This window comes from Carettochelys insculpta, chromosome 29 (assembly GCF_033958435.1).
Source record: "Carettochelys insculpta isolate YL-2023 chromosome 29, ASM3395843v1, whole genome shotgun sequence".
NCBI lineage: Eukaryota > Metazoa > Chordata > Testudines > Carettochelyidae > Carettochelys > Carettochelys insculpta.
The window spans coordinates 4,520,132-4,534,246 of NC_134165.1; the positions used below are offsets into that span (position 1 = coordinate 4,520,132).

General features: G+C 52.3%; 1 protein-coding gene across 1 annotated transcript in view; it reads left to right on the forward strand.

Moving 5' to 3' along the window:
* Positions 1 to 13,331, forward strand: part of LOC142003200 (adhesion G protein-coupled receptor E3-like) — a 28,018-nt gene extending 14,687 nt beyond the window's left edge. Inside the window, exons 7-16 of the mRNA XM_074979930.1 lie at positions 2,453 to 2,575; positions 3,240 to 3,421; positions 4,002 to 4,172; positions 4,345 to 4,539; positions 5,051 to 5,286; positions 10,225 to 10,291; positions 10,994 to 11,085; positions 11,354 to 11,522; positions 11,637 to 11,793; positions 12,817 to 13,331. Coding sequence (XP_074836031.1) covers positions 2,453 to 2,575; positions 3,240 to 3,421; positions 4,002 to 4,172; positions 4,345 to 4,539; positions 5,051 to 5,286; positions 10,225 to 10,291; positions 10,994 to 11,085; positions 11,354 to 11,522; positions 11,637 to 11,786 — 1,385 coding nt within the window. The 3' untranslated portion in view covers positions 11,787 to 11,793; positions 12,817 to 13,331. The remainder of the gene's footprint in view (positions 1 to 2,452; positions 2,576 to 3,239; positions 3,422 to 4,001; positions 4,173 to 4,344; positions 4,540 to 5,050; positions 5,287 to 10,224; positions 10,292 to 10,993; positions 11,086 to 11,353; positions 11,523 to 11,636; positions 11,794 to 12,816) is intronic.
* The last annotated feature ends 784 nt before the right edge of the window (positions 13,332 to 14,115 follow it).

Consider the following 14,115-nt stretch of genomic DNA (forward strand, 5'->3'; position numbering starts at 1 on the left):
TGACTTCATGATCACTTTCACCCAAGCATCCTTCCACTTTCAAATTCTCAATAATTTCCTCCCTATTTGTTAAAATTAAATCTAGAACAGCTTCCCCCCGGTAGCTTTTTCAACCTTTTGGAATAAAAAGCTGTCTGCAATGCAATCCAAGAATTTATTGGACAGTCTGTCCCCTGCTGTATTAGTTTCCCAACATATACCTGGATAGTTGAAGTCCCCCATCACCACCAAATTCTGGGCCCTGGATGATTTTGTTAGCTGTTTAACGAAAGCCTCATCCACCTCTTCCACCTGGCTAGGGGGCCTGTAGTAGACTCCTAGTAGGACCTCATCCTTGCTTTTTACTCCTCTGAGTCTAACCCAGAGACTTTCAACCCGTCCATCTCCTACGTCCATCTCCACCTCTTTCCAAGTGTGTACATTTTTAATATACAAGGCAACACCTCCTCCCTTCTTTCCCTGTCTGTCCTTCCTAAGCAGGCTGTACCCTTCAATACCAACATTCCAATCATGAGTATTATCCCACCAAGTTTCTGTGATGCCAACGATATCATAGTTGTATTCATTTATTAGTACTTCCAATTCTTCATGTTTATTTCCCATACTTCTTGCATTTGTATGTAGGCATCTCAGACACTGATTTGGTCTTGCCTCCCAGTTTTGCCCTGGTCCTCTTTATTACTCTCCCAGTGTAGCCCATACTCCCTCCCATTTCAAGTTCATCTCCCAGGTATCCATGCTCTCCACTTACCTGCAGGCTTTGCTCCCCTGCCCCCATTGAACCTAGTTTAAAGCCCTCCTCACTGTTGATGAAAGCCTCCTTTCTAGTGGCCATTAGAACATAAGAACATAAGAATGGCCATACTGGGTCAGATCAAAGGTCCATCCAGCCCAGCATCCCATCTGCCGACGGTGGCCAATGCCAGGTGCCCCAGAGAAGGAGAACAGAAGACAATGATCAAGTGATTTATCTCCTGCCATCCATCTCCTGCCCTTGTTTTGAAGGCCATTGTGTCAGCTAGGGGGGTTAGGGACGTTGCTGGCCTTATGGCTGAGACTCCCTACGCTATCTTTACCAAGGATGGAGTCACCCTTTGACCTCATCCCAGGTTTCTCCCTAAGGTTCATTCTCCATTCCACATCAATGAACCTATTCACTGACTGCCATTTTTCCCAGCTCTGCACTCCGACCCTACGCATGTGTCATGGCACACCTTGGATGTTCACTGGGCATTGGCCTTCTAGATTGACTGTATGAAGCCTTGGCACAAATCTCCGAGGCTCTTCCTGTTTTTCATGGAGCAGTCTAAGGGCTTGCCTGTTTCATCTCAATGGATCTCCAGGTGGATATCCACCTGCATTCACACCTGTTGCACAATTCACTTTAGGGAGCTGACAGGAGCTGTCACCACCCACCTAACCTAGGCTGTGTCCTCTACAATCACCCCATATTTGCCCCATATGGACATTTGCCAGATGGCCATGTGGTCTTCCAGTCGCACAGTTGGTTGGCACTGTGCTCTTTCATTTTCCATCACTTCCTCCATCCAAATGGGTCAAGTGGTGTTGTCTACTGTGGTAGTTACTGAGCTCCAAATCCACCTCCACTCTACGCCTACTGCTTCATAATTAGCCAGAGCAGGGTACCCACGGGGACACTACTCAAAGAAGAGGAAGTTGCTCACCTTGTGCAAAAACAATGGTTCTTGGAGAAGTGTCTCCCTCTGGTTGCTTCATTTCCCTCCCTCTGCTTTGGAGCACCCTGCTCTAATTGTTGGGTAAAGAAGGAATCGAGGAGCCCACACCATGCCAGGTAGGACGAGGAGATGCTACTGCGCATGTGCGGTGAGGAAAACCACAGCTGCAGAAGAATCCCTGTGCACTGGCGCAAGGACACATCTCCAGCCGGAGCACGGCACCCACGGGGACACACATCGCAAAGAACCATCGTTACTGCACAAGGCGAGTAACTTCCTCTTTTGCGTGGTGCCCCAAAGCTATGGGATGTTAGGAGCCAATATGGCTTTGTGCATGTGAAATTGCATGCACTGCAGACACAGAACAACCCAGCCCCAGGCCAGGAAACACAAACCAGCCCCCGCTCACCCCTCCACACCCAGGAGCAACAGCAATGCCTGAAAAGGCTTTACATGCAACATTTGGCATCCACGACTGGGGCACCTCTCTTCATGCCCATTGCACTCCTTGCTGGAGAAACAGCAGACCCAGGGAGGCACAGAAGAGGGAGGGGAGGAGATACAGGGAGTGATCAATTTAACTCACCAGAGGGAGGGGCTCCAAACTTCTCCCTTTCCCAGTACAGAAGTGCCTTGAACCCCACCAGCTCCAAGCAGAGTGGGGAGAGCGTGGAGCTGGCACAGGATGGATGGATGGTTGCTCAGAGAAGTGATTGACAGAGACCCTCACTGTGCATTCTTCCCATTCCCTGCAGCTGTTGAGACACGGCTTGTCACAGAGGACAACTGCAGACAACACGGGGAGCCCTTGAGGCTGAGCGCTCATGGGGATATAATGGCTGTTGACTGTTCCGATGTCTTTAGAAATAACAAAACAGGTACCATGCTGGGGGTGGAGACATTCAGAGCCCAACCTGTGGCACGGAGTAGTTCCCAGGCACTGAACCCCAAGGGTTTCCTCAGTCCACTGTGCCACCCCATGGGTCCCCCGGCCAGGGCCTTGCAGCACTAGAGCTCTCCCTGCTGGCTGAGCCTGCGGTTCTTGGGCTGTGGGCTATGGAATGGATTTCACTCCTGGGTTTCCCAGAGCCTGAGCCCCAGGCAGTGAGAGGTTGGGGATACAGAGTGCAGATAACACATTGGAAGGTCTCTGTTATGAAGAGGGACCAGAGACTGGAAAGAGCTGGGATGCCCTATCTCATCTAGACCCCCAAATGAAGATGAAGGGGGAGCAGGATAATGTGTACCCTCAGCTGCTATATTTAGGGTCCCTAATCCTCCAGCCCCAGAGGAAGCTCATCCTTGCCCAGCCCATCTCCAATTCATGCTGAGAAAAGCTGTATCTTCAGCTCTGCTTCCTGCAGCTGGACACTTCCAGCCAGGTGCACTCCCACGGGGTCAGAAGGAGCAGGCAGCATGGTCCAGTGGCTAAGTCTAATGAGTTGTTGCCAGGACTCCTGAATTCCCTTCCCAGCACCTGCCTAGTTTGTTCTTTGCCATAGTGTCCCTGTTTCCATAATGAGGGATTGTTTCCTCTCCTAGGGGCTGTTGCTTTTATTGCCTACTCCACCCTGAGACCCATCTTCAATGAGAGACATCCCAACATGGGCAACAGCTCAGCTGAGGGTCACAGCCGTCTCATCTCCATGGTGGTGAGTGGAGCTGTTGGAAATGGGAGCCCCGTTAACCTCTCCAAACCTGCAAACTTCACGCTGAATCATGAGGTGCGTAGGAGAGATCCCCTCAACCACTCCATGTCTGGGGCTCCAGAGGGGTGCAGGCCAGGCTGCATCTGCCAGGTGTTTGCTCTCCTGGTTCCTGATGGCCCCGATAAGCAGAGGCCTCCTTGTTGCTGAGGCCCTGGAGCTGTTTTAGTGAAGGACGATAACTGGTCTCACGACAATACATGGCCATGCAGAACATTCTGGGGTCACAGCTCCATGTGGCTCACCCTGGATTGTGGGCTTCAGAGCAGCAGCGTGAAACATTTCCTCACAGTAACAGAGCACAGGTGTGTACTGGTGCATGCAGCACTGCCCTCGGCTCGGTGCAGTCAGAACTGCTCAGCCATGTGTCACATGCCAATCGTGCTAACCCCCAGCAAGGATTTCCCTTTCGCTCCCACAGCATGGCCTGTGCTTTGGGGCAGCAGGGTCTAGATTATCTCTACACTGTCCCTGTGAGGGGTTCAGTGGGCACTGGGGCTGTGTGGGAAGAGCTGTAGATGGCCCTGGATGCGTTATAGAATCAGGATAACAGAAACAAAGTTCTTTGAATCTGTGGGGACATTTCTGTTGTTTCCAGCCCAAAAAGGAGGAGGAAAAAGCCGTCTGCGCCTACTGGAAATCAGAGGGCCAGGAAGGCGAATGGTCTCCTGAAGGCTGCAGCACCCTGCCCGTGAACGACACTCACACCACCTGCAGCTGCAACCATCTCTCCAGCTTCGCCATCCTAGCTGCTCCTGGCGATGTGCTGGTATCTCACTGCAAGACTCAGACCCCAGAGCTGGACCCTGAGCTCCACAGTCAGCCTTAACTTGGGCAAAGCTCTCACAAGGGGGCCTGGAGGCTTTGCGGGGGGAACGGCTGCCTCAGATCACAGCTGGCTGGGCTGCATTGATGGTGATTCTCCCTTTGTTATATTACAGGAGAGTTACCCACTGACCATCATCACCTACGTGGGCCTGGCCCTCTCCCTGCTGTGCCTCCTCCTCGCCATCCTCACCTTCCTCCTGTGCCGCTCCATCTGGAGCGTCAGCACCTCCATCCACCTGCAGCTTTGCCTCTGCCTCTTCCTGGGCAACCTCCTCTTCCTCAGCGGAGTGAAAAAGACCGAATGGGAGGTACAGTCACGGCCCAGGCCCTCCAGTCGCAGCAGGGCTGGCATGTGATTCCCTCAGTACTCGCCGGATTCTGGGCTATTCAGGACACAGGCAGGGTTCCTGGGGGTGGGGGTTCCAGTCCCTGTGAGGCCCCTTTAAGCTGGGCGCAGTGGCCTCAGACTCCCTGTCCCAGGATTTCGGTCAGTTATGTCCCTATGTCTCAGCCTCCGTCTGCCCTGCTTCCTTGCCTGTGTGACTTGCCCACAGTCAATCACAGGAGGTACAGCAGGGCTGGGAACAGAAGTTGGTTCCTCTGCTCCGTCCTCCCCTCTCTAACACTAATCTCTACTCCCTTCCTGCATCAGCAATATGCAGCCTCAGGACACCATAGACTGAGGAACCCGCTGTCTCTGGGCCGTGGAGTACTATAATTGGAGAGCTGCAGTAATAAAAATCCTGGTGTGGGCTCACAGCCCTGCCTCAGCGGTTCCCATCCCAGCTGCAGTGCCCCTGAGCTCTCTGTCTCCCCCAGGTGGCCTGTAAGGTCATTGCTGGCCTCCTGCACTTCCTCTTCCTGGCCTGCTTCACCTGGATGTCCCTGGAGGGGCTGCACCTCTTCCTCACCGTCAGGAACCTGAAGGTGGTGAATTACACCAGCGCCAGCCGGTTCAAGAAGAGATACATGTACCCGTTTGGCTACGGATTCCCAGCCCTGATAGTGGCTATTTCTGCAGCAATCAAGCCAGATGGCTACGGAACTTCCCAACAGTAAGTGCAGCGTCCATCCATGGGAGGGGTTTCTTGAGGGGATGAGAGAGGAAGGGGTTGCAGGAAGCAGAAGAGGCTGTGGAGCCTGAGGGTCGTGTTTGCCTGCTTCCCAGGGAATAGGCCACGTCATCGGCTGGCTGAAAGACAACTTGCTTTTGAGAGTCAACCAGCCTGTGATGCCCTCTCTGTTCCCTGGAGCTGAAAAATGGCAACGATTACTGTAATGTTCTCATGTTGGGATAATGTGCTTCTTCTTCGAGGGTCCCCGGGGGTGCAACATCTTTTAGGTGCACCAACACCACTGTGCCTACTGGTCAGAGAATTGTTGGCAGCAGTGCCCCCCAGCTGGCTGTACACGCTGGGCACAGACACAAGAGGCTTGCTGCAAGCCAGCTGCTTCCTCAGTTCTTCTCTGACCGCCAATGCCTTCGGTCACAGCCAGGGCAGTCCCCTCACACACACACACTTAGCCAACTATTCTGAAAACCTGCAACTTCAGTAGACTCCTTAAAAAAAGAAGGCGACAACAGAGAAAAGTCAGAGCAGCCGCTTTCTCAGGTGGTTCTAGCCACTTTCAATGGCTCCACTTTACAGCCTATTCAACTTCCTCGTCCCTTTCACTCAGGCATGCCCAGCTCTCTGGGGTTCAAAAAGTGCTCATCCTGTGGGCTGTCCAGCTCTACCTCAGATGGCCACTCTGCTTGCATCCATTGTCTAGGGCAGCAGCATCATACAAACGACTGCCCACATTGCAAGAGACTTACCAAGAAGTCTAGAAAAGCCAGGCAGCAATAGCTCCACATTTGGAAGATGGCGCAAGCTCTTAGCAGTGACGCGCCGCTCAGGCATAGTCCACAGTAAGTTGGAGCTGTCCACAAGCCTCAGACCATCACAAGCCTTAGAGATAAGGGGAAATCCCTTTTAAGTAAGAAGAGGTCACATATTTTGTCCGGGTCAGTTTCCCCAACAATAAAAAGCGACTGGTTCAAATCACCATGCTGCCACCCTTCCTACATCAAAGCGGGCAGCTAACAGTCCTCCATCTAAAAGCCATGCTGGCTGGGGGCGTAAGGAGAGGGCTGAAAACTGATAAAGCCATGAGGCTTTCTGATACAGCCACTGCTTTGGCACCAAAGAAGCTGGCTGAGAAATAGCATGTACCAGCTTCTATGAACAGCATGCTGGCACTGTTAGCACTCCCCCACCCGCTGACAAGCTGGCACCAGGGAAACACACTAAAATGCTGAATGCCGTTTTCTGTGCTATCAGCACCAACACTGCAGGGGGCTCTGGTACCAATGCCTCCTCCTCCAGTCATACCCTAATATACTACAACTGGAGAACTTTGAATTGCCTCAGTACCAGACACCCCTCTATCCGGCACCGATGGCTCCCTGCCTAGCTCTAAATTCTCACTTTCAGCAGCCCCAGACTCTATGTGAGCCACATTTTCTGACTCTGATGAAGACATTTTACCTCGGAGGACAGCAAACAAATCCTCTACACCCAAACCACTACAACTACAACAGTGGCAATAACCGTGGATGCCACCAGCCACGCCACCCAATTGGCCATACTGGGAGCTGTGGGCAGTCTTCCATCAGCAGCCCCTTCCCCAGCTGTTTCCTCAGCCTCTGCCATGGAATAGACCTTGACATCCCAGCATACAATTACTGGACAGGTCCAAGATTTCAAAAGCCGACGACTCTGGCGAGTACACACGGGAGATGAACAGTCACATTCTCCGTTACCACCACAATCCTCTTCCTCCATGACTCTGTCTTTCTGCCACCCACCTCCTTGCTGAGAGATGAGCCCAGGTCATTCCAGGACTTGTTTAGGAGGGTCTCAGAGAAGCTGGAGATATCCCTCTCTATGCCAGTGGACACAACACAAACTGACAAACATTCTACTTTTGTCCATGAAAAATAGCATGGCAATACCAAGTAACGAAGCCCTCCTAGACCCAGCCAGGCAGCTGTGGAACACCCCAGCCTTGATTTCACCTAAGTCAAAGAGGCTGGGTCAAAAATATGTAGCCTCTAAGGGCACTGAGTTCCTCTTCTCCCACCGACCCTCCAACTCACTAACAGTAGAAGCTGTAAACCAGAGGGGTAGGCAGCAGAATTTGGGATTTACCCCAGGGTATAAAGAATGGGAAAGGCTGGATGCCAGGGGGGAAAAAGTCCTACTCATCAGCCAGCCCACAATTCTGCATTCCTACTCGCATGGCGTTGCTTGCAAAATACACACACCACATTTTTGACCAGCTTCCTACTTTAATAGATACGTGTGGCAGATCACAGACTGAAGATGACAGGCGACTGAGGGAGGGGGAATACTTCCGGCATTGGAGGAACCCCTTTTTATTCCCCTTGTAAGTTCAGAGAAGGCGCAGACCTGCAGGCTGCATAGACAGCTGGGGCTCATCAAGGGTCATCCAGCATCAGGCCAAAATTAAAGCACCTGGGACCAATAAAGGCCTTCAGGCTTTCCATAAAAGTCTTTCCCCAGGCAGCAGGAGAGAAGGGGTGTGACGTCCAGAGAGATGGAGGCTGGGGGTGTGGAGACCAGGCCAGGCCAGGCCAGGCCAGACCCAAGCACAGCACAGCACAGCACAGCACAGCAGCACGCTACTGGGGGAAAACACCACAGAGGGTAACGGTGGGTGAAGAGGCCCAGGGAGAGGGAGCTGTTGTGGTGCAGGGGCAAAAAGCTCCACTGGCTCCCTCCTCCTGGAGAGGCCGTGGGCCGGAGTCCAGGGCAGTGGGTGGGACTGGACTCCCTGCACCACTCTCTCTGGTTGGGCTGGGCTAGGGCTGGAACAGATTGAGGCTGGTGGAGAAGGAGCCTGCTCCACCCCAAATTCAGACTGGCCTGTGATGAAAATGGCTTGGTAAAGTCCCAGAGCAATGAAGGGGCCCTCCCTGCCTCTCTGAAGCCCACAAGGAGCTGCCCAGAAGTGCAGGATCCCTTAGGGATGGTCGAGGGGTCCATCACACATGATACCAGACAAATCCACTTTGTGGTGGCCCACATATCAAGCAGAGAAAATCTCCTTGCAGACTCTCTCAGCCATGATTTTTCCCCTCGATCATGAGTCAGAAATCAACAGATCCACCATCTACCACCTTTTTTGCAGATGAGGATTCCCTAGAGTGGGTCTGTTTGCCACAAGTGCCAATACATGCTGCCTCCACTGTTGCTCCAGACATGGAGTACGGTGCAATTCACTGGGGGATGCATTCAGCATCATAGGGAATGCACCTTAGTGTATGCATTCCCACCAATTCCTCTCATCCCGAGCGCCATTATCAAGATGAAGTAGAACAAGGCTTGAGTGATTGTACTAGCACCCAGATAGCCCAGACAGACCTGCTTCTCCAAGCCTCTACAGCTGTCCAAACATTCCCCATATCATCTCCCCCACCTCTGTTCTATTGCTCTTAACCCAACAGAATGGGTTCATTCACCACCCAGCCATTGACCACCTTCACCTCCCTGCAGGGTCCCTGGTTGTCTGACAGACACAGAACTTCACTGTCCACCTCAGGTCTGAACAATCCTTAAGAACAGGTGACCTGCAACAAGGAAAACCCACTCAGAAAAATGGAAATGCTTGATCACCTGGTGCCTCTCCCAGCCATGTGATCCTATGCATGTTGGGATCCCACACATACATACATACTTGCTTGCTTCACCTTCAGCAAACAGACCTATTCATCAACATGACTAAGGTTCACCTGACAGCCATATCGGCTTTCCACCTGCCTATCCAAGACCATTTGGTCTTCACCCACCCAGCTGTCAAGTGGTTTCTCCAGGGCCTCCACAATATGTTCCTGCCAATTAAAGAAATGACACCTACAAGGGACCTCAATTTGGTCCTCAGGGCCTTAACAGGCAAACCGTTTGAGCCAATAGCCACGTGCTTTTTATTGCACTTGTTCATGAAAGTCGCTTTCCTCATGGTGATCACTCAGCATGAAGGGTGGGAGAGATCAGTGCACTAATGCTGGAACCCACATATACAACCTTTTACAAAGACAAAATGCTCCTCTGCACCCATGCAAAGTTGCTCTCAAATGTACCACTTTCCTCTGCAACAAGGCAGTATACTTAGCTGTCTTCTTCCCTACACCTCAGACTGATGATAAGGCCAGAGCCCTGCATGCACTCAAAGTCCGCTGGGCCTTGTCCTTCCACCTGCAGAGAACACAGCCAATCAGCAAGACGACTAGGCTATTTGTCTCCTCAGTTGAAAGACCTCAAGGGATGCCTATTTCCAAACAAAGGAGGTCCAAGTGGATCTCGGGCCGTACAAGCCTCGCTTACAACAAGTTTAAAAAAGAATGCTTGGTGGGCACTCACGCCCATTCCACATGGGCAGTGGCTGCCTCCACAGCCTTCCTCTGGGATGTATATGCCGAGTACATTTGCAGAGCAGCTACATGGGTTTCTACTCACCCATACTGTTCAAACATTTGCTGACACGCTGCATTCAGCCAATCTACACCATACGAAAGTCCCACCCCCATTCAACGGCACTGCTTTGTAGTCACCTAAAGGTGGAGCCCCCACAGAGACCCTCGAAGGAGAAGGGAAAGTTACTCACCCCAGGCAGTAACTGGAATTCTTCGAGATGTTGTCCCTGTGGGTGCTCCACCACCCACGCTCCTCCCCTCTGCTTCGGATTCTGTCTTTGGCTTATGAGTCAGAGAAGAAGAGAGGAGGCATCTGGCCGTGCATGTGCAGTAGTTGCTCCAGGCCTCTCTCACCAGTGCCCTGTGCACATGGCCAGCTGCCAACAAACCTCTGACCAGTGGGCACCGCAGTGCTGGCACACCTATAGAGGGCGAACCCACAGGCACGACATCTCAAAGAACTCCAGTTACTGCACAGGGTGAGTAACCTCTTGTTCTTACTCCCTACCTGCAGCTGCTGGCTCAGCCTGAAGAGTGGCTTTCGCTGGAGCTTCCTGGGACCAGTCTGTGCTATAATCCTTGTGGGTACCTCACAGAACCATGGGGCCCCTTCTCTCTCCCTCAGCGACCCCACTGAGTTCAGGACAGCGAAAGAAGAATATACCCACAAACCATAAGGAAAGACCCAGTGAGATCCCACCTGGCTCATCCGCTTTGTCCACTTGCAGGATTTGTCCCTGTGCTGTGCTACCAGGGAAGTCAGTAAGCATTTTGCTAAGTGAAGACAGAGAGTTTGCTCCAGTCTAGTTAAGGACCTAAGGAGCAGGGGGAGGAAGAGGGCTGTCATATGCTGTTTGTTTGGGGTTGTTTTTTTTTTGGTAGAGTGGGGAACAGGTGTCCCTGCCTTCTCTAGCTCTGGGGAAGTAGGTGAGGGAGGGACTCTCTTACAGCCTGAAAATGGCAGGAAGTATTTTAGAAACATGATCTGGAGTCTGAGCCAAATCCTGCTCTCAGTTACACCAACCTAAATTCTATGTATTCCACTGGAGAGGCTCCATATCTAACACTGAGCAGAATCTGGCCTCTCTGTTCCCATTGCTCTGTCTCAGGGGTCAAGAGCTGCCAGAGGATGTTACAGGTAAGGAGATTCTTCCCACTGAACATGAGCAGTCCCTTGATCTGCTGTGTTCAGCTCAGTCTCCTGGGATTGTTCTCAGCCTCAGCTGGAGTCACCATCCCCAGATGGGACGTGTCCCAGGAAATATTTCCTGCTTTTCCCACAGATAAATATGATATTCTTTGCTCTGACCCTGTGGATCCTGAGAGACCGACTCTCCACCCTCAACACGGATGTGTCCACCCTCAGAAACCACAGGTGAGAAGGCAACAGCGCCATCATTGAGGGTCATGTGCCCTGGTTAGGATGGTCCTAGATATGGAGAGAGCAAAAGGGACTGCAGGAGAAGGACAGCATACCTAGGATCCATGGGAACAAATTCCAACTGTGTCTGCAATGAGAGTAGCTTTCTCCTATTCAGGAAAGCAGGGGCTGGTAGCTTCTTCCCACCCTGGCCAGCCCGTCTTGACCCAGTTGCTCTTCGTAGCATTATTGTAACAGGTTCTCTCTATCTGGCTTTATCCAGGCTACTGACCTTTAAAGCCATTGCCCAGGTCTTCATTCTGGGCTGTACGTGGAGCCTTGGTCTCCTGCAGTTTGGCCCAGCAGCCAAGGTCATGGCGTATTTATTCACCATCATCAACTTGCTGCAGGGACCCTTCATCTTCCTGGTGCACTGTCTGCTCAATCGCCAGGTAATGCCCCTGGCATCTCGATGTCCACCCAGCACCTTCACTGCCTTCGTGGTAGCGATCTGATCTTCTCAGAATTTGTTACTTGGTGCAGTGACTGTGTTCGTCACTCCTCAGGTGAGAGAGGAGTACAGGAGATGGTTCAGCAGAATCCAAACATCCAGCATGAAATCTGAGTCATACGACATATCCATGTCAACTGTCCACACCAGCAGCTCCAAGGCGGCGTGGCAGACCCCTAAACTGGAAGCTTCAGGAACCTCCTAGAAGGAAGGTATACTGGGTGGTGGGCCAATGCTTTTTTGTTCCCTGCCTAGGGCCAAGCCCCCACTGGTCAGCTGAGGCCCAGCACTCCCTATAAAAGGTCCCCCCTAGCTGGTTGCAGGAAGGAAGGTTTTGGAGGCGCACTGGAGGGGCAGAGCGAGCAAGCGTGGGAGCGAGCGAGAAGGTACCACGGGGAAGTGGTGGGCAAAGTGGCCCAGGGTGAGGTTGCTACTTTGGGGCAGGGGTGAAGGCCCTGCCAGTTGCGTCTTATCCTTGTAGGGACCCTGGGCCGGAGTCCAGGGTAGAGGGTGGGTCTGGACTGCCCCCACCCTTCCCCAGAGGGATCACTCCACTGGAGCAGGCGCAGGCCTGCAAGGGGACTGGCTTTATCCTCCCCGCTCTGGACTTGCCAGTGGTGAGGATGGCTCACTAAGCGGAGACTCCTGCCTTTGGAAAGGCCTGGGCAGATAACGGGTCCCCGTGAGTCTCTGAGGCACAACAGAGAACTGCCAGGAAGCGCAGGGCCCCACAGGGGCTGACAAGGGACTTTGTCACAGCGGTAAGAGGCCCTCTGCTCTGCTCCTACACCAGCCTCTGAGACAGTCACCTCTAGCTTTGCTGCAGTGGTCCTTGGCTCTCACAGAGGCTTGTGCTTTGTGATAAGCCAACTGGGAACGCCTTTGCAAGTGAGAGTCTGCACATCCTACAGCTTAGGCACCAGAACATAATGGCCTTTCCTGACCCCTCCATATCCCCTTCTCTTGGCTCTCTGGAGTGCTCCAGAGGTCACTCACTGTGTTTAGGTGGGCGCTGGCTCTGGCAGTGTAATCAGAATATACCATATTGTTCCCTGGGACTGACACCTTGTCAGTGTAAATGGTTCATCCCCAGTGAGCAGTCAGCACCGTGAAAAATTTCCCTTGGCTCAGAATCCAGGGCTTTGTGTGTCACCTCCCTGAGACAACCCACCAATCTGCTCACAAAACTTCAGAAGCCTTAGAAATGATCATCATTCTTCTCTTTTTCTTGCTAGATGTAACCCTGCTGCCGTGTGGGGCAGGCAGCAGCCAGAGCCATGATCAATACCTCAGGGTTCCAGTGCAAATTGGATCTGGCTGGACCCCCCACCCAGTCATCTGAGAAAACATAAGACCAATCCAGGCATCCCAAAGACGCAACATGTCCCCTCTTGTAAGCATCACATCTGTATTTAACGAGGAGCTTTTAATAAAAAGGGGCAAGAACTTGGCTTTCATCTGGAAACCCCACAGCCATAGGCACCATTTCTGTGGGTGCTCTGGGACTGGACCATCCATAAGGAAAAATTGAGCACCTGCCGGCAGTCACCCTTTATCTCCCCCCTCCCTCAAAGTGGTTCTTGCCTGCTGGCAGGCCCCACATATCAGTACCTTCCACTGCTCTGCACCTCCTGCCCACAGCCATCACCTATTTTTTGGTGTTTGGGAGTCTTGTGGTAGGGGAATACGTGAGGACACAACGAGTTTGGACAAGGGCCAAAACTGTGTAGGGTGAAGGTTAAGCAGAGACACGAAGAGGCGGGGTGGGGCTTTGGGGGAACGGGCAGAGCGGGGGTGGGGCTTGGGCAGAGCTGGGGGTTGAACACCTCCCTGGCACTTTTGAAAGTCAGCATCTATGCCCACAACCACAGCTCAAAAGCATAGTACAATGAGTAAAGCCAAGAGTCTGTGGCAGACGAGTCATGGCTACATCGCAAGCAATAAACTCAAATTCATGGCAGCTTCAAGAGGTTCCTCTGCTCTTCCCCTCCTCCACCCCACAGCTGGGCACCTGCAGGTACTCTCCAGGGCAGGGGATGATGGGAGCTGTGGAGGAGCTGAAGCAGGAGGGGGCCTGGGAGCTCCAGCCCTAGGGCAGAAAATGTCAATGACGTCAATGGAAGCCATGGATTTTGTGACCACAGTGACATAATCATAGCCTTGATCATGAGCAAACTCCCACCCCAGACTATGTCGGGCAGTGTCCCTTGCCTCAGTTTCTCCAATGCTGTGTGAAAGTCCAGCAAATGCTCCTTTAACCTGCCTAGGCCCATTCTTTCAACTACACTCCTGTCATGGGTGCTGTGCTTGGTCAGCGAAATCCCAGCAGTCAGACCATTCATGGGTTTTCGCCTCCCACCAGAGGGACAAGGGAGATTGTGTAGAGAAATGCCTTCACTGCTGTGACATTGCTGCATTTTTAAATTAAATGAGAAAACCATTTGTGTAATCACTGTACTAGGTTTGCATCAAATCTTGTGCCAAGTGGGCCAAGTGAGGTGTGTAATGAAAGCTGGTGGTTCATGCAATCTGTT